Here is a 20,404-nt window from a genome sequence, read left to right on the forward strand (position 1 = left end):
AAAGTTCCATTCTGGTTGGTAAACACACGAATAGGAAACTGCACAGTCCTACCCAGTAAATGCATTTTATTTATTCTCTTACTGTAAGATGGAGAAAACCATGAAGATGAGCCTTTGAATTGATGACACTGTGAGGTGCTTGTTGTTGAGTTCATCACCAGAGCATGTGAGGGTGTCTGTTCTCACTCTTGGAGTCGTTGGAGTGGCTTGAAAGAAAGGAAATTAATTTCCCTGCTGAGAACAGCAGCGAGGTTTTGGTGATCCCCAGCCCAGGATTTGGTGATCCCCAGCCCAGGATTTGGTGATCCCCAGCCCAGGATTTGGTGATCCCCAGCCCAGGATTTGGTGATCCCCAGCCCAGGATTTGGTGATCCCCAGCCCAGGATTTGGTGATCCCCAGCCCAGGATTAACAGAAGAAATGAATTTCGCAGGGTTTTGTCTCCCGTGACAAAGGAGAGCTCTCCTGTGGCAGCTCGTTGTTGTGGGTGCAATGATGGATGATTTAAAGCCATCTCCGGTGGACATGTTCTTAGCAGCGTTTTGGGAGGCACAGCTGGTGACTCCCTTTGTTTGGGCAGAGAGGAGTTGGGACAACACAAGTGGCTCTGTGCCATTTTTTTGGCCACCTGGGAGTTCCTCTGCCATTACAGGTTCCTGATAACGTCCAGGCAAATGCTTTTTGATCTCAAAAATACATTTAATGTATTTGATGTGTACATTTTGTTCAGGAAAGAACCCTTCCTTCTGTGGCTGGTGCTGCACAGACGGCTCCGGGTTTAAAACCCGGGTTTCAATTCCTTCAGTGGCACTTTGAAAGTTCTCAAACACCTAATGAGTTCTAAACAACTTAAATACCTCCAAATGCCCTTCTGCTTTGTTAGGGAGCAGTGGTATCTAAACTGAAGTTTAGATTTCTGTATCTGATTTTTAATAGCACTAATTTTCCAAGAGCTGTAAATGAAAAAAAAAAAAGGGTTTATCTGGTTAAAAGCTGTGATCAAACTGACAGAGTTGTAAAGGCTGTGGTTCATTCACTAGGAAATGAGGCTTTTTGGCCACAGCTTTTTAATGCTGGGGTTTGTTTTGTTAACAGTGTCCCAAATCATCTTTGTTTGTGGCTATTTTTGTATCCCATGGAAAAGTCACTTCTTTCAACAAATTACATGACAAATTAGGAACAAGTTTCTTGAGAAACTCTCTGGAGCATGTTTTCCAGACAGCTATTCAGTCATACAGTTATTTTCTTAATCTGTTTGTAGAAGTCTGGCAACAGAATTCTTGTGATTACTTAATAATTTACATTCTGCTTGTATCTAAAATTGGATTTTAATCCAGTATTGAAAGTTTAGTTCTCTTTCTGTGGTTTTTCCCCACTGTTGGCTCAGCAGTTCCCAGATCTTACTTTCTAACACGTTTTTGAGAATGCAAAGATAAATTATTGTAGAAAATACCAGAACCACATTTATGGATGGGAATACTAAAATAGAATTTAATGTCACTTGAAAATACAGACTCAAGATGTATGATTTTTTTACAGATAGCTTGACAATGACTGTTTTGTTTCTGGAGAGTATAAATTAAAAATGCTCAGAATAACATGATACATATTTTTTGGACTTCAGCAGTAGGACAAGAAAAAGTTCATAGTTTGAGGGTTGAGTATTATTGAAATCTTAACCCATTTAATTGAAAATAACTGGAGCAGGATTCTTGGCTGTCCCTGATCCTGGACAAGGCCACTTCAGTCATGTTATCCAGGAGTGCCCGTGCTGTCACAGGTGATGCTGAGAGCTCTTGAAAACTGGTCTGTCAGCTCAGGAAAATGTATCTTTTAAAAAAAAAAGTGTATTCTAGGAGTAATAAAACTCGTTTTTGAAGCAGGCACTTGAATTTTAATCCATTCTTTCTTGCAGCTCAGATTTGTGTGGTTCTGTTTGCAAGAAAATACAGTCATTGCTCTTCATCTTAGGCAGGACTCGTTGCATGGAAGAGAATATCAGAAAAGGCCTTTTGAGCAACAATAGATGTAAATGGCACTTGGAAGGTGCAGTTCTTCAGAAAGACAGTATTCCTCAAAAATACTTCATGATTGTTTTTTTCTATTATGCTTTCAAAACTTCATTTGAAAAGCTGTGTAACTTAGAAACCAGAAGCTCCAAAACAGATTTGCTGCTAGTGTGGAAGCTGAGGACCATGTTTGGTTGCAAAACTCCACAAATCTCAGAAGTACAGTTTATTTAAATTGTCTGGTACCAGAGATGTGCCTCGTTCTTCCCAGCTGAAAGAAACAAGTGTTTTATGATGCATAAAACCAGAATATCAATAAAGAATTGTTTATGGCTTCCTGTTTTTTACGTTGTCCCACTTTAAAAAAAAAAAAAAAAAGAAAAAGTTCTTTTGGCCGAGGGTTGTATTATTGTTTTATAACAATGCTTGTGTGTCACTGGGTGAGGAGGACCTTGGAGCTGTGAGGCCACTCTCATTTACTGAGGCTCTGCCTGAGTGGAGAAGAATGGCTTCTAAACTGAGGATGGAAAAAGGATTTATTTCCTCAGATTGTGGTGCAGCAAGAAGGGAGAGATAGATGACAACGTGTCCCCTTGTTTTGAAAGGGTGGCTGTGTGGGATTGTTTTACAGTTAGATCTGACATTCCTTAGAGCAATATGTGGTGACAGGGCCATGGAAATGTGGCTGTAGGAAACATTTTCATGACTGTTTTTTGCACACCTCTGCAAAAACCCAGCCAGGGTCTGAGTGTGGTCTCTGCTCAGTGCAGACATAAAATACCCAAAGCCCCTTTGCTGGAAATCCTTATTTTCCAATCCAGCTCCAAGTGGTGGCACTGATTTCTGGAGCAGGGCTGGTGGAATGTGCAGTGATAACATCCCATGGCTCTCAGCACTGTCAGATCTGAGTGAATGTATTTGGTGTCATTAGTTTGGGGTTTAGGGAAAAAAGGTGGCTGGACTTGTATAGTTTATCTGGGTTTGCATTCTCTTTGAGGTTCTGAAAAAGAAAACGTGCTCATCTCTCACTTCTGGATAAGGAGGTGAAGTCTGAGAATGGGGTTTGACCTTGCTCCATGACACCATTAACCATTGCATTAATTATTTTGGGGAAGACATTATTTGACTCCAGGTTTTTTCTACCTGTTTCACTCAGTGCTGTGGGCAGGGCTGAGGGAGGGGACGTGTTTGCAGGTACTACAGGAAAATGAGGTACTCTGTTAGTGTCCAGCAGTCACCACGTGGGCTGGACCTCATCTCCATGTTGCTCTGAATGGGAATATTTATGTTCTGGCAACATAAACGTGGAAAGTGTTGGAATAACCAGCGAGTGTCCGGTCCAGCCATGATTTGGGTGCCCATCAGTTCATGCTTAGGGGCCAAATCTACAAATCCATCTGCACAGGCTCCTCTAAGCCTAAAAAAGACCTATTAATCTTGCTGTAAGAAAAATGATCTGCTGTTTAGCACCATACCCAGGGCTGAGCAGGGGGAGATGCATCCCTGCAGATCTGTGTTTCCATGCAAATGCTCTGACGTCAGGACACTCATTTCTTTGTGTGCATTGCAGTAAATGAGCTGTGAGGAGACAGGGACTGTCACATGAACCTGTAACCACCCAGGGAAAGGGAAGTTTCAAGAAAACAACGAGTCAGAGGGAAAGAAAAGGAAAATAAATGGAAGGAGCAGAATTCTGACACAGTTTTTCCCCTAACCTGTTCTGCCAGGAGGCTTCCAGACCTTGTGCAGCTTTGCACAGATATAATTTGTTTCCACTGAACCCTTGAAGGAAGCTTTTTAAATAGGTCAAATACAGTTTCCTTGCTTTAAAGTTACATCCTCTCTCAGCTTTATGGAACCATCAGCAAACCTGACAGTGAACTCATCTGAATTTCTGCAGCTGTGCAGTTGGGAGGGTGTATTTCTGTGTGTGGCTCTGCTGTCTGTCAGCAATTAGTGGGGTGTTTTCACATGTGCTGGGGAAGGGAATAAATCCAGAAAATTTGGGATAGTTTACTTTTAAACAATAACAGAGGCTTTTACTTGGGCAGCTACAAATGCAATTTTTCTTGCTGTTATTGCTAGCTGACATTATTTTCTGTGGGAAGCTCATCATGAAGCACATGGGGTTTTTTCCCTTTTCTCTGCTTAAAGTGTTGTTTCATAGATGCCTGAAATCCTTCTTCAGAATAAAATAATTTTTGCTTTTGTGTGCCCAGGTAAGTAAAGCAAAGCAGCTCTGGTGGCTGGAATTGGATTCTGTCACTTAAGGAGGTAGAACTCTGCCTTCATCAAGGTTATTTCATGCTAGTTCCACGTTTACTTTCAGAAAAAATTGTGTGTCGATCTTTGTCTGCAAGTTTTCCTTTATTTGGGTAAAAGTTTGTTGATAATTCAGATTAAATGGCTTTGTGAATTAAGCATTGCTTGGTTAAAACTTCTGCTAGTTACATTTTTGATGTAAGCACAGTCCTGTATCTTCTCACACAGGTTTGTTGCCAGTGAGGATAGAAAATAAGCTGCAACTCTGATCAAGGATTGGAAAATGGAAAAGTCATGCTCTAAATGTCACATGCCTTTGTCACTGGGGGTAACTTCCCATTTGGATGTTCTGAGCAGGAAAAGTGCCTTTTTGCTGCAGTTTTCTCTGATTTTGCAGAGTGTCAAGGTCCTTTCTACCCTGAGCTCAGCCAAACTTGTGCTTCAGTTCTTAGCTCTGAAAATCACCTTGTGAGTGACTGCAGAGTGACAGGGATGCTGCCCCTCCTTTGGCAAATGCATTCCAGGTTTCTGGTGTCCATGGCAACCTGTGGGAGAGGGAGCAGAGCTGGCCCTGGGCTGGACAGACCTGCAAACAGGAATTGGGAATTTCTGAGTGAGGAAAGCGTTGAAGGCTGAGGAAAGGAGATCTGAGAGGAGAGGGAAAGTGGACTGTCATAAATGGGAAACAGGTTCTTGCATTTATGCCTAATAGAACATACTCAAATGACACCCCAAAACTATAACAAAATGTTGATGGAAATTACTGCCAGTTTTCCTGTTTGTAATGGAACATAGAGCAGATAATAATGTTTCTCTGCTACTGTTGCTTCCATTAGCTCATACCAACCATTTGTGCATCTCTTATTTTATATCCCTGGGTATATATATTGCATAATCTCTCATCATATTTATCTTCCTCTCTCCCTGTTCTCCCCTGAGTTCCTTATTTTATTCACTGCATAGAATTGTTTTTGAATGTATTGCAGAAGGCAGAATGACTCCAGAAGTTCCTGATTCAAAAATCACTTAATATGTGGAGAATGTGGTTTATAAATATTGCTTTGAAGTGATATGTGTATTATTACTCTGCTCCTGTGTTCTTCCTTTACTATCCCAGTGATGTTTGCTGGTAGCCAGGGATCAAATGCTGGACCAGGTGGATCCCTGGTGTCCTGGGTGGTTGATATTACTGTGTTGGGATGGTGGGGGCTTTTAAAAAGCAAAGGAATCTGGCAGTTTTGTATTCAGAGAACTGCTTCAGGAATACATGGTAGGTTTAAAAAATGAAGCCCTGCACGAAGGAGAAAACCCATTTTAAGGGCTGGTTAGAGCCACCCTTTGATTAGGTGAGTTCAGGGGAGGCAACAGCCAGAATTTTGCAGAGCTAAATTTAATGTGTGATCGTAGCAGGGGCTGAGAATTCTTTTGTTTTCAAGCAAGTGTGGCAGCTGACTTGAGCCGAATGTCTTAGGGAATTGAAGCTTGGAGTGCAGTGGATATTTTTTGTGTGTGGTGTTTTTGTTTTCTTTTAAACAAAACCGGTACAAATCTATTTGCCAGCTGTTGCTTTCCCTGTGAAATATTTCCTGTGTGCTCTTGGTTGTGTAGAGGTCGGTTCATCAGCTCTTCTTTAGCTGTTAATTCTTTCTCAGCAGCACCTTGGAAGACATTTTTCCTGAAGAAAAGGTGTTTTGGGTTGGAATGTTAGAAAGGTTATCAGCTAACACTGACGTTTACCCCTTTTCATGAGCGTTAGGTGGCAATAAGATAAATAAGCTGCACCTATTTCATGCTTTTATATTCTAGAGGTGATTTATTTTAAATTGTTGTTCAGTTTTCTTCAGCTGATGTTGCCCTGCAGTTCAAGCAGTGTGTTTGGAATATGGCTTAGCAATTTTTTTCCCACTGAACATGGGTTTGAAGTTTGTTAACTGTTCCAGTCTGATGGCACCCTGGCTTTTCCAGCTGCATGTGCCCTTAGCTTTGTGAACAGCATAAAAAGGAACGGGGGCTGGACTGGTCCTGGGTGTTGGCAGATTGTAATTTACAGGTTATTGTAGAGAGAGGAACTGTGTCAAAGTCTTAATTCTTCAGTGGTGTCTTGGTAGCCATGAAATAGTTTTGTTGCAAAGCTGTTTTCTGTGGTCTCTTTTCAGTAAAGAAATTCCCTGCTTCCTTCTCCCTCTTGCTTCCCAATGAAACCCCGAATATTGTTGCACAAAACGAGATGTAATTTAGTTTTAGGAACAGAAATTTGGTGCTCTCATGGCTTTGTTTCATTATCTTTATGATAATTTTACAAGAGAAACAGGAAACACAAAGTGTTTCTCTTTCAAGTTTCCTGAATTATAAAATGGAATTTACCAAAACTTGGTGGGTAAATGTTTGAAACCTCAATCAAGGCCTAAAGCTTAGAGTGATGAGCATCACCCCTGTGACAGCTATATTTTTAAGGCATCCAACTGGAAGTGTATGGAATTATTGGTCATTTTAAGTCTGTAGTTTGTAGGTAGAAAGCTGCCAACCAGTTGGAGTTTGTTTAATGGGAACAAAGTCTGTGGTATAATATTTTACTAATGAAAATACTTGATTTATCACTGAAATTCTATGATGCCCATGTTTTATGACCCTACACGTTTTTAATGGTGCTTCCTCCTTATTAATTTATCAATTAATTTTTTTCAATTCTTTTTTTTAGGTACTTATAAGAAGAAGTAGGAACCGTTTCTCAAGCTGAAGACAGAGTAAAAGAAAACTGTATCATGTGTTAGAATACTGGAGAGGGACATTCCTTGGATTAGTACATTTCTGGCTTGCAAAGCAAAAGACAGAGGAGGCCAAAAATGGGGAGGAAGAAAATACAGATCACGAGAATAATGGATGAACGGAACAGACAGGTGAGGAACAAGGAATCTGCATGAACAAGTTCATCAGGAATCCTAAAAATTAGTGGAAAGTTGGAATAGATTCTTTTCTTCTTAATTCATTGTTCTAAAGCTGAGCTTTCTCTTCATCTCTCTGTAGATACCATTGCCAGAATATGAATAGGAAATGTCTCAGTGGTGCAGGTTTTAAGGGAAAATTGTTCTTTCTAAGTAATATCAATTACTACTTTAAATCATATTGACTGTAAAACTGCTCTTCCTGTTGAAGTGCTACCCTGGGCTGTTCTTCCAGTGGGCTGGAGGAGTGTGTGGAAACAGTCACCTCACTTGATCTAATTGCTACTGGGAACTCTTTCTGCTGGAGACAGAGAAAGGATGAGGAATTCTGGAAGGATCTGGTGAAGGGATTTGCTGCAGCTTCTGGGCAGAGGAGTTTGACATTGCTGGGGCAGTGATGCAGTCCTGAATTGTGTTACCATGATTCTTTTTAAAAGCATTGATTTCTATTTCTTGTAAGAGCTGTTTGCTACAACAGTCTTCAAAAATGGTCAGTCAGAAGGGAAGAGTGCTCCAAAGAGAGTGTTTTGGGGAAAGCTGCTCTTGCCCTAACAGAGGGCTTGGCAGGTCCCAAAGGTTCATGACTCCAGCAGCAGTGTTTCCTCTTAACTTCTACATTACTACATTTTAAATTGAAATACACAGAGGGATATCTGGAAGCTCCCATTTTTAAGGAAAATTATCCTAGGAATGTGATCCTTAGGACAGTCCTGGTGGCCCAGAGCAAAGGTGTCTCTTGTCCTGTGACAGTCCCAGGCAAATCTGTGTGGGCTGGAGGTGCACACGTTACACACTCTAATCCTCTTCCAGCTCCCAACTATTCTTAGCTCAGGGATTTCCTGAGCTGGATGTGGTTTCCGTATATTTAGTAACCATTAATGGATTTTTTGTGTTTGTTTTCCCTGCCCCCCTGCCAGGGAACTTGGTCAGTTCTCCTCTGAGCCCTTAAACGTTGCAGCATTTACACCTTTTGTCCAGAATTGCCTGCAGGTCTGTTACCTGTTGCTTCAAAAAACACCTTTTCATTATCCTTTGTCTTGGTTCTGCCAGTTCCTCAGTTATTCCACATTCTCCTGTGGAAGAGGCAGCAGTGACTCCCTGTATAGTCTGTCCATGTTCCTGTTGTTCTGTGAACTCTCCCACCTTTGCTTATTTTCTCTTAAAATGAGGTTTTCAGGCCTTGCTTCCTTGGTTGTTTTAATACAGAGTTTGTTCCACACCTCTTTCAACTTATCCCTAAACCTTCTGCAGTTTTACTGTGTTATTTTTGGTGGCCAAAGGGCCCAGAATTCAGGATCCATGGAAAACATGGACTTATGTAGTGGGGTACCCCTTCCTGGTATTTGATTTGCTTTTTTAACTTCTGAGCACCAACTTGTGCTGGGGCAGTGTCAGAATTCCAGGGGACTCTCTCACTGCTGACACATCAGCTCAGAGCCCTTTGTTTTGTTTGTGAAATCAGGATTGTTTTCCTCCCTGTATCACTTTAAAGCAATGTAAACTCTGAGAAGTCTAAATATAGCAAGAAAAGTATTATTGGAGTTTGGGGGAGAGCCAAGTATTGTGTTTGAACAGCTTTAATCACCCAGTAACTGTGTGTTTGATGTAGATAAATGTCTTAAGTACACGTAGTAAAGGGAGATGAATTAATAACTTCAGTGCTTTTTGGATCTTGCTCTAAAATTTAAGGGACACTGAAGAGCTGGAAACTGATCCCTCTCATCCCTTTTTTTAAGTTTTTTGGTGTGAGTTGCACAACCTTGGTTTTGTTCAGCTCGAAATAGAAATGTCATTATATTCTACCCTGACTTTGTTGAGGTATTTTTTTCTGTCTTTCAGGGGGATTTTTTTTTGGTTTCTGAATCTCCATCTCATTGTTCAGATTGAAACAATGGAGAGCAAGAGAATCAATGTATTTGTATCAAATTTTAGCCCACTTGTACCATTGCTGTGACTGAAGCAAAATATGCAGATTAAATTCTAAGTTTTGTTTCTGGCTGGTTTTTGGCCAACATCTTTTTGGGCTTTTTAATGACTAGGAAGAGGTTTTAAGCTGTAACTTAAAAAAGGAGTTAGGTTTACCTTATTTTTTTTAATGTGGAAACTCAGAAATGCAAACATACTGCATCTTGTTTTTAAAAGTTTTTAAGGAGATTGAATAGTTTTTTTTAGTGGAATCTTATTTTTATGTGTGAGGTATTGATGATCTTTAACCCACAGGTGTCCCATGGTTTTGGTAACCACTAAATGGAGTTTTAAGATAATAAAACACCCTGATGCTCTGGGCATTTATAAGATATTTACTGTGAGATTTTTTTCATTGACCCAGATAAGGAGGGAATTTAGAGTTTGTTCAGGTGTGTCCTGTCAGGTTTCTGAGGCACGTGGAGCTGGTGAGGAGTCACTCCTGGACCTGCATGTGGTGTCCTGTTTGGGTGTTTATTATGATGTTTAGGGGTTTTTTTGGGAATATATAAGTAGGAGACAGAGCTTTGCCTGCAGAGTAAGTCCATGTAATTTATGTGGGAAGGAAAACTCCTGTTTTGTCAGAAGCATCTTCTTTCTGAGGGACTGTATGTGAGCTCAAAACAGAATATATAGACCATTACTCCAGGGGATTACAATTTGTCAGGAGACTGTCATTGTATTATTAATTAAGCAGCCTTATCTGCTTGAATGAGCTGTAGGACATTTATCTTCATTAAGCTGAAGAGAATCCAGTACAGTAAATTAGATAGCAAAGGAGCTCGATCTTGCTGCCTTTGCTGTCTCCTCCTCACCCATTTTTTTTTGCTAAGGAATATTAAAATAGTGCTGAGAAATTCATTGACCTGCAATAAAGAGACAGATTTTTGCTTTTGGTGTGATCCTAAATGGCAAGGAAAAAAAATTTGCAGAACTAATTTCACTTTTTTTTGAGTTCTGAAATGAAAATGGAATTTAAAATAATCCACGAGCGTTCAGGTAAGGCTTGGGGTGCTGTGGTGGTGGGGCTGGTCCACACACAGAGTGAGAAGTTGATGCCAGCTGAGAATGGCACAAGTAAAACAGCCCTTCAGGAGGTGAGAGAGATACAATTTCAGGCAGGAAATGAAGAGCCCTTGTCTGGGGTTGTACAGTGGAAGTGAACCTTCAGTCCAGTGACTTGTGAAGTTGGTACAGCACACACACATCTCATTATTGGTGCCTTTCTCCTGACAAACACTGAACAGTAGCACCTCTCTACACCTGCTCATACTCAGGTAATAACCTTTAGGTGTCAGAAGAAGAACAGCTGTACCTGTGCAACTCTCAGACTGCTGGTGTGGTGGGAAGAAGAGTTTATATTTCGTGTTATTGATAATATTAAAACAGTAACGTGCATGAGATAATCACCTCAGGGGAAAAAAAAAAAGCCTTGAGGTGTGTATAGACAGAATTTTCTTGGTGTACACCTAAGTAATTAACATAAACCATAGAACCCAAAAAACAGGTTTGATTGTTCCTTGTGTCTTACTTCATTCCTGTCTTGCAAAAGCACATTGAGTATTGTCTGTGAAATGTGGGGTGTGTGGGTCACTCATGCTCTGGGCTCTAACAAGGGGGTGTCACATGCCTTGATACTTTTATAGCCTTAACTGGTGTCTTGTGAAGGGAATAATTTTTTAAACCTTTTTTCCATAATCAGTGATAACTTTTATAACTGTTTCCTCCTTCCCTGATGGGCAAATGCTCCTTTGTGATGGTCTGTAATGGATTTATTTCCCCCCAGCAGTTCTAGCAGGACAGAACAATTGTTTTGTGATGTTTCCAGGTGGCAGAAAATAAGTCAAAAATATAAGTGAATCTGATTAGATGATTTAAGATCAGCAAAATAAGAATATTTCTTAGCTTAGCATAATTAAAAATCATATTTCATGGTGACAGTGTTACTTCCATTGCTGGTGCTGTTTTCCTCAATTTTATTAGAATTAAGGTTGCAAGTACCACAGAAGAAAATTCTGTGATACTCAGAAATTTGTTGAACAGCAGGAAATGCAGGTAGAGAATCCTTCCAAATTTAACTCTCCTTGGTGGTTGTTCACCAGTGGAAAAATGAGGGGTGTGTAATTGTTTAGCTTAGTCCAGTACAGATCACTGGGCCCTAAAAGTGGCACCAGATGTTGCAGTCAGCTCTTCTGCTAAGCTTGTGCACATGACAGTAGGAATAAGTAGTGTAGGCTCAGTATTCCTTGATGACCATCCTTCAAACCCTTGTCACGTGTTTTTACACAACAAACAAATGGTTCTTCTCTCTTCCCCAGGTCACCTTTACCAAGAGGAAGTTTGGATTAATGAAGAAGGCCTATGAGCTGAGTGTACTGTGTGACTGTGAAATAGCACTCATCATTTTTAACAGCTCTAACAAACTCTTTCAGTATGCCAGCACTGACATGGACAAAGTGCTACTAAAATACACAGAATACAACGAGCCCCACGAAAGCAGAACCAACTCAGACATCGTTGAGGTAACAATTTGAACAGACCCGTCACTCTTATCTCCCAATGTAGAGCAATGGAGAGGATTTTTAGGCTATTTTAACCAGATGTTCTCCAGTTATTTAAATACCTTGTCATAAGATGTGAACTGCTGCTTTCAGCCTGGTTTCTCTGAGGCAATGAGTTGTCTTTCCAGCCATGTTGTTTTCCCATCTGCCCTCCGCCCCCTGCCAGTTTCTGGGAAACGTGTTTGGTTTCAATCACATTTGGCAGTGGAAATAGAGGTGTGAAAGATGGTTGTTCCTCTGGGGGTGGGAGGAGGAGAACTGCTCAAGGTTTTAATTGGGGAAAAAAGATCAATTGGATGGAGAAATAACGTCAAAAGAGTGTCCTCTCTGTTCTCTCTGCCCAGTGGACAGTTGGCCCCTTTTCTCTTCTCAGGTGGTAGTGACTTTACCAGTCAAATCTTGCACACAGATCAAATCACCCACAGCCTGTTCAGCCTAGAAAAACCAAACCAAAAAAGAGAATCTATGGAACAAACAAAATGAAATGTGTCCAGTCCCTCTTTATGTGAGTTAAACCAGCAGCAGAGCGACTGCAGTTTCTGCAGTAATAGAATAGCATGAATATATTTACTCAAAGGTATTGGTTTCATCTACTTTTATAATGCTTGTGCTTTAAATAGAAACTCTTTTCAGTACATAATTTCTATATTAGGTGCAGTGGAATTCAAGGATTTTCTTGGCAATTGGAGCCTTGATGTACTGTAACTGCATTTCAGATCAGTCGTGTCTCCAGCAGTCCTGTAAATAGACCAAAACAGGTGGCTGACTTCAGGCTTTCATTTAAATTCTGAAGTTGTCTTCTGAACAAATGCCTTGCTTTTTAGGAATGATTTTGGAATAATGATTAGCCTTGTATAGCTGAGGAGCCTATTGCCAAGGGATCAGAGCACAGGGATATGATACTTGCTGATCTTGTAAATGAGTCTGCAGGCAAGAATTAGATTGACAAAACTGAGATCCACACAAATGCTTTATTTCTCTCTGAGAAGATTCTCTGCTGATTTGTCAGTTGTCTTTTATGATCAGAAAAAAACCCTCCCTAACTTCTGTCTTCAGCACTGAGTTCTAAGAGAGGGATATAATACAAGCTGGAAAGAGTTGAAGGCTTCTTACTGAGTTACTGGATTAGCATAAATAAGGGATGGCCACTGCAGAGGAGGGGGAAACCTGATTATTTCAGGATGAGCTTTTGATTGTGACAGATGTGAGCTTGAGACAGGGCTGCAAGTCAGGCTGAGTCTTGTTCTGCATCCAAGGCCTCTTTGTGTTGGGACTTGTGGTAAAAGTGCTTCTCCACACCACGAGGACTAAGGACTCTTTCAAAGTAATTCTGCACAGAGGCTGCCTGTTTTTTTTTGGGTTCTTTTTGTTGGAGGGGCTTTCTTCCCAGTGTCAAGTGCTTGACCCCTGACAGCTCCCTGAGAAGGGCAGTCAGTGCAGCAGTGCAGATGTGCTCGGGGGGAACATGCAAGGACTCATCTGCAGATTCTTTAATTTTCCTCTGTGGATTTTCTGTATTACACTAGTGTGGCATTTGGGATTTCATTCCCATTTTTCAAACATAGTGTAATTCAGGAGTGCATCTTCCTGTCTCTTCAGATTAGCCCTGTGTGCTCTTTAGTCTGGCTGTGAAATATTTTGGTTTTTTTTTTTCCTTTCTGGATTGGTGGGTGCTTGGAGTGTGATAGAGGCTGAGTTACAACCCCAGCATTTTGGAAACATGCTGGAAGGACAATGTAAAATGGCTTCTCTTTATTGTACTTGTGTAGAAATTCTGCTTTAACAAATGAAAATTACTAAAAAAAAGCCTGAAATCTGTCAAATCCTTACTAAAGCAAGCTGGAATAAATAATTATAAGGAGCTACAGCTGATGTCTAGATATTAGTTAAGAGTTTAGTAATTCACTTTCCTCCTTGGACATGACAAATGGCATTTATTGGGATGGGGGCTCCCCCTGGAACTGGTGTGGCCCCACTGTGGTCCTGGTGTGCATGAGGAGGGTGGGATTTTCTGGGTTTGAAGGAAAGCTAATTCCAGGCAGCCCAGAAACCGTGGAAGGGAAGAAACAAATGTGCTGTTCCTTATTTTCAGTGCAATGTTGTAGATGATTAAGTGAAATCGCTGAGACAACTTCCCCTCAGAGTTGTCTCCTGCTCAGCTTTGGCAGAGGAATTGCTTTTATATGCCCAGAGCTTGGTGTCTTCTGTCGCTGCTGGAATGTTTGGGAAAACATAGTAGGAGGGAGAGCACTGGCATCTTAAATGAATACTATGATTTTTTTTTGATACATGCCCTTATGTCTTTCACTGTACATGTTATTGTAGATGTGAATGCTCTATTGCTGTCCTAGACCTATTCTTTTCTAACTTTTTTGTCTTTTTTATGTATATTTATTGGTATCATTTTTATTTCTGTTAGTGTTTCCTTGTCCTCCTTTTTCCCCACTCAATTTCTAAGCACTTTACCCATCAATAAAATGTTGGTTTATTATAGAACCACAGACTGGTTTGAGTTGGAAGGGGCTTAAATCTCCTCTCTTTCCAACCCCCTGCCATGGGCAGGGACACCTTCCACTAGGCCAGGGTGCTCCAAACCCCCTCCAGCCTGACCCAGCCCAACCTCATTTCCTTACCTCTTTCATGTCATGGGTTTTTTCATTACAATTTTTTCCCTTTCGTAGCTACCTGGTACCTAATAACTGATATGGGTGTAAGGAACATGGTTTTTAGGCAGAATCAGACTTCTGAATAGCTGGAATTGCAAATTAGAATTTAGTTTTAATGTAAGCTTAATTTTCTGATGTCAGTAGAATACTTGGGAATACACCATTCCCTGTCATTTGCTACATTAAGGCAGAAGATCCTGTGACAGATGGCCTGGAATTTGTGTGGCATTTTGAGCTGGATCTCTACCTCTGTGATCCTTGATTTTATTTCATTTTTTTTTCTATTTGAATCTGTTTTACAGTGTTGAAAAAACCCACGTGAACAGGGTAAACAGGATTGTTTGAAACACCTCAAATCTTCAGAACATCCACATGTCTATGCAGAAATACTTCCTTGCTTGTCAGGCTCAGGCACAATTGGTCTGATGGGTTTATTAGATTAGTTTCTGCATCCCTCTGGAATATGGGGGGTGAGCACAGCTGATACTGGTGAGGACTGTTGTTAGGATTGCTCATCTCCTGCCCTTTTAGTAAAAGGCATTTACTCCAGGGCTGATGAGTGTAATGTTTTCTTTAAGCCTCGTGAAAGCAAAAAAAAAAAAGGTATCTTCTGTTAAAATTCCAAAATAATCCTTTTCTGTGATTTCAGAAATATAAATTACCATTCAAAAAAATTATCTGATGTTTCTTGCTCTTGGAGAAAATTATACTTCTCACATCAGGTGAGAGAGTTTTTGGTCTCTTGTAAGGTTTCATTCATGTTATTTTTTCCTAGTTATTTGCATTCAGGGCAGTGCTTTTGGACAGGTTAGATGGATCATGTAGGGATATGGAAAAAAACCTGAGATTTTTAAACTCAGTGTGTGCTTTGAATTCCTGAAATACCAGCATCATGTATTTAGCTTTACAAACCCACCTTGGCACAGTTGCAGGTTGTTGCACTGAAGAACTGCCTGTGATTTGAAGGACTTGCTGTAGGTGTTAAAGCATTTCGGTGCTTTAATATTCATGGATTTTTTTTTTCCTGTAACAGATTATTCTTGACAAGTAATTATTTTTCCTGAAGAAAGTAGTACTTTTGCAGAGCAAAATGGGAATAGTTTCAGGTTTTATCAGGATTCTGTATCCATATGGTCAACAAAATGTTTTAATGTATTGAAGACAATTGAGATCTTGAGTGTTCATAATTTTAAAATCCAAAGGAAAACTGGGAGATGAACAGACATTTCTTTAGTGCAGGGTGTGTTAAGGTTGTTACAGCTTCTGTACAAGGTACCACTTCCATTTTGGCTCCTTCCACCCTTCATGAGACTCTGAGACAGCAGCAGTTGCTCAGTCATTCCCTCTCTTCCAGCCTCCCTTTTCCTGGGAGCCAAGGCCTGAAGATGACTCTTCTTGCCTGTTCAGCTCAGCCTTTTCTCTCTTTGCCATGGTTTGATGTTCCCTGAGTGTTCCAGCAGAACAGGGCTCATTTCCCCTCGCTGTGGCCTGGATGGGCTGTGCTGGTTCCATCACCTCACCTCATCAACCTGCAGTGAGTGGATTTTTAGGAGCCTGTCTAAAATGTGACCTACTTTTCCAGTTGGCATCTGTGCCCAGGAGAATTCCGGGTGGGTGTCAGTTAATGAGCCTCCTCTGTGCTCTGCACTTTGATGCTGTTTGCAGTGTGGTGTAATGTGCTGAATAAGGCTGAGCTTATACCCCAATTCTTGACAGCTGTCCTTGAAACAGGCAGTGATCTGGAGTAAAAACTGGAACTAAAACTATAAAAGAAACCTCTCCTAAACTGTATCATGTAATTATTGCAAACATACTCAGGACAGCAAGTGATTTGGGTGCTTGTGTTAAATATCTTACAGTGACTGTAATGGGCAGGAACATGAGTGATGGCTCGGTGTGAGGGTGGTGGTGCCACAGTTCAGACAGAGAGCAGGTAACAGGTGCTGCATTAGAATACAAAAAAGGGCATTTTCCCCTCTGCCTTGTCACAAACTCTTAACCAGGAGCTGTTCCAGGAGCCATCCATGTCCCTCAGTCCCAGCCCCGTGGTGGCAGGGTGGGCTGGCGGGGAGCGGGGCGAGCTCAGCTGCACGTGGAGAGCCCGCAGCAGGAGGGAGCAGATGCATCTCCCCAGCCAGATGGAGCATATGCCAGGAGACAAGTGTGACAGTGTGGGGAGCATAAACACAAAAGTTGGTGTTGAAACACTGTGTTTATAAACCAAAAGCTCTCTGGGTTTTGTTTTTTTTTTTAATCCAGCTTTCGCCACCTCCTCCCAGCGTTGCTGCTTTTCCAGGCTGGGAATAACCAATATGTGTATTTTGAGCTGTTATTGGTGTGTCACACGGTGGAGTTTGTTTTGGTGGCATCTGAAATGGTTCATTGCTTCTTTTTGTTTAAATTTGGGTGGGCTTCCTATGAAATTGAAGATCTGGGAGTTGTATCTAAATATATATGTGGATTAGATGAGAAAGACCTTCAGTTAATTGATTTTCCTTCCTTGGTGGGTCCCTGGTGTATCTCATCTAGATGTGGATTTGGCAAGCAAGTTGGGCTTCCATATTTTGCTATTCAAAGCTAAAAAATATGATGGGGAAATTGGGTGAAATTCTTAAAAAATACTTATTTCTTTGAAATGTTTCAAAAGACAATTACATGGAAAGCTTTTAACTCTATTTTAAAAGGAAAGGGAATGCCCTACAACCAGCTTTGGTTGAAAATGAAAACTGATGCTGAATGTGGGTGACTAAAACCTCCAAATTTATGTGAAATATCCACACAGTTTTATAGAACTGAGATGGTGCTTTGAGGTGGGACCAGGAATGCAGATGGTCAAACACACACTGGAGATTGTAGGAAGGTTGGCAGTGCTGATCCATGGACATTGTTGTGCATTCCTTCCTATTTGTTGGATGGAGAACTGCCAGAAGTGGGCAAGACTTAATGAGAGTAAAGAAAGAAAAAAAGCAAAAAGCTTTTGGGCTGATAGAAGGCCATGTGTTAGTAGGAATGTTATGTGTTTGTGTTGTTCAAACCATTTGATTTGGTCTCCAGTCACTGTGGGAATAAGTGTTACACAGTTAAAAGAAGGAGGAAGCTTAAAAATGTTCTTGGTGAAGTAAGGAAAGGACTTGGTAATCTGCTCATGATGCTGAAAAGTGTAGGCATTATTGGGCTTGATTTGCTAAATGATTATGTAAATGTAATTATACTGCATATAACATTTCAAATAACTTGAGATGGCACACAAATGCCTCTGAGACATTTTAAGGAGATGATTGAGGAGGATTTATGGATGGTTAAGGACTAAAATCTCTTTGAGCTTACCTTAAAAAGAGAGAAAATACTTGAAAACTGAAGTGGTCTGGAATATGAGTCATCAAAAGCTCATATATATATATGTATACACACACACACATTTTTATATATCTGTGTATAGTGGTTTGAATCTATTTTTTTTCTAGTAGAAGTGTTTACTATAAACCTGACTTGTAAACAGGTTATGCCTTGGGGTTTTAGTTCTCACTCCTGGGTTAGGAAGAAACACCTCTCTTGAAAAATTAAACTGTTGTCAAGGTAGCAAGAATGTGTTTTGAATGTAGTGACCGAAGAGACCTGTGTATTTTGTGCTGAACAGAACAGTTACCACTCCTAATGGTGTCTGTATCTTATTTCTGCCCCTCCTTTTAAATTTGGGAGATTACATTCAACACTTAATCCCCAAAGTAATTGTTCTGCTTTAAAATATTCTTTTAATTCTTTGCCTGTGCTGAAATTGCCTTGGACATACTGGTGACTAATGTTGACGTGCCTTTTTATTTATTTATTTTGAAATGACAGATTGTTGGTGACTTTAAGCGAGCTGACAGTGGTAGAAAAAAGTTTTTGTTCCTAGTAAATGTCATTTTGCATTCCTTCATTGCTGATATGTAAAGAATTGCCAGAAGTAGGATGGACTTTGATTTTTTTTTTTTTTGAAACCTCTTTGTCTTACCTGCAAATACTCTAAAGCTGCACTTCCCATGAATCTAAACCAGTGATTAAATTTAGTGTTTTAGGGTTAAGAATGCAACATTTCTTCTACCTCTTATAACAGTGCTGGTGCTTTAAATTTACCATGCTCTGCTGTTATTCTGAATTTTGATGAATTCCAGATTTAGTCACTGCTTAAAGCACACAGACACCTGAAGTTTGTCTAGAAAGCAGCTTTTTATAGAAGTTTCTGTTGCTAATAATGATTATACTTGGCTGGTGTTTTACCACCAGGAATTTTGTGCAGTCCAGGTTGCTCCCTGTCCTGTGACATGACACCAGTGGGGTTATTGTACAGCTGGGAGCTGAAATTTGCTGTGGTGGTCTCATTTTTAATGAACTAATCCCTGAGGTGATGGGTGACAGCCTATGGAATCAGGTGGAATCAGGTGGCTGTGCTGCTGGCAGGACCAGAATCCCAAATCCACGTGAAACACCAGCAGAGGGCCTCTAAATGGTACCTGTCTCCCAAAAACTCTGCAGAATCTGCCCTACAACAGGCAGTGATTCTCCTCTGTTATGAAATCCTCTATTTACTTCCCAGCTGTGCCAGTGATGTTTTCCCAACTGCTTCTGCCCCGTGTTTGGAGAATGTTTTTATTTCTGAAATGAGGGCAGACACACAGAGTCCGGTTCTCACACCCACTGCTCAGGGAACACGTGTCCGACATTCAGGGCTGGATTTAGCTGCTCTGCAGACCTTGTGTTAAGCAGGATTGAAAATTGACTCCAAGAAAATCTGTAACAGCTCAGAGCTTGTTAGTGCTGGAGTTCATGCAGGCAGCCACACAAAGACAGAATTATTGTATGAACAAGTTCTTCCAGCTGTGCTGGTCTCGTGTGTTCTGCAGCCCTTGTGTTGCTGCAGGATTTGGTGCTTTTGAAATCCTGCATTGACAGAAAAGTGTATTTTTACTGTGCAATTTCCAAGCAAAGACCAAGGCATCTGTTAATGAAGAGTGAGTGACTTTACACAAGCTGTGCCTGGAAAGAATAGACCCAGAACAAAGCACCTTCTGCAACCACAGTGACATAAAGGACTGTTCTTTCTTGTGAGAGGCTTGATTTCAGTGCAGAGTTGATGTAATCCCAGCTTTCCACTTCCAAGCTCGTGGGTTAGGGAGTGTCTTCTGCCAGGGATTAACCACCCTGCAGAAGGGACAGCAGAGGTGCTGCTGCTTCCTCAGTCTGTTCATCCCTGTCAGAAGGAGGGACAGTGTCATCTCCAGCTGCCTTTTGGACCTCGGCATCTTTACAGGCTCTGTTCCTCTTGAAGTTCTTAATCCTTTGCTTTCAATTAATGTTTGGGCCTTAAACTGATGGTGCTTCTGCTCAGGGAGTGTGTGGTTTGTTCATTGCCAGAGTTTTACTGCAGGCAAACACTGCAGGACACATTTCCTGTTGATACTTTCACCTGGGATGTTTTGCAGAGTAACTGCAGCTGAATCAAGAAAATATTTATGGTGGTGGTTCTTGTGGTACAGCCCTTTGAATCTCCCATATCATAACATATATCACTTCATATCGTGTCATTCTTGGTCTTCATAATACCTCTAAACCAACACACATGCAGGTCATTTTGTGACTTAGGAGGGAAAGTTATTGCACCTTATTAATGTCCTGTCATGTGATATTCATGTTGGAGCTCACACATCTGTAATTTATAGTGTAGACTGTGGAGTGCTAGTCAAGTTAGTCAAATTGGCTCTTAGCTAAAATTATGTTTTACTGGAAATATTTATCAGAGAACTTCAGGACGAAGTGAATAACATTTTAAATTAAAAACTCTGAAATGTATTGGGAATGTGGTGAAGACTTTTAAGATCAAAAAACCTGTTACACATTGTCCGACTGCAAACTCTTCTAGAACCTTTAACGTTGCCATTTAAAGCCCTGCTCTTTCCTGCAAATAACTTACAATTCAGTACTTGCTGACTGCAGTAAAAAGACAAATAATCCATCATGCCA

General features: G+C 40.7%; 1 protein-coding gene across 6 annotated transcripts in view; it reads left to right on the forward strand.

The window, feature by feature from the left end:
- MEF2A (myocyte enhancer factor 2A) overlaps positions 1-20,404 on the forward strand; it is an 80,402-nt gene that overhangs the window by 26,477 nt on the left and 33,521 nt on the right. For all 6 annotated transcript variants that reach the window (XM_064669157.1, XM_064669154.1, XM_064669156.1 and 3 more), the window contains 2 exons: positions 6,969-7,167; positions 11,496-11,699. In XM_064669157.1, coding sequence (XP_064525227.1) covers positions 7,114-7,167; positions 11,496-11,699 — 258 coding nt within the window. In that variant the 5' untranslated portion in view covers positions 6,969-7,113. The remainder of the gene's footprint in view (positions 1-6,968; positions 7,168-11,495; positions 11,700-20,404) is intronic.

Source organism: Pseudopipra pipra, chromosome 12, assembly GCF_036250125.1.
Source record: "Pseudopipra pipra isolate bDixPip1 chromosome 12, bDixPip1.hap1, whole genome shotgun sequence".
Classification (NCBI taxonomy): Eukaryota; Metazoa; Chordata; class Aves; order Passeriformes; family Pipridae; genus Pseudopipra; species Pseudopipra pipra.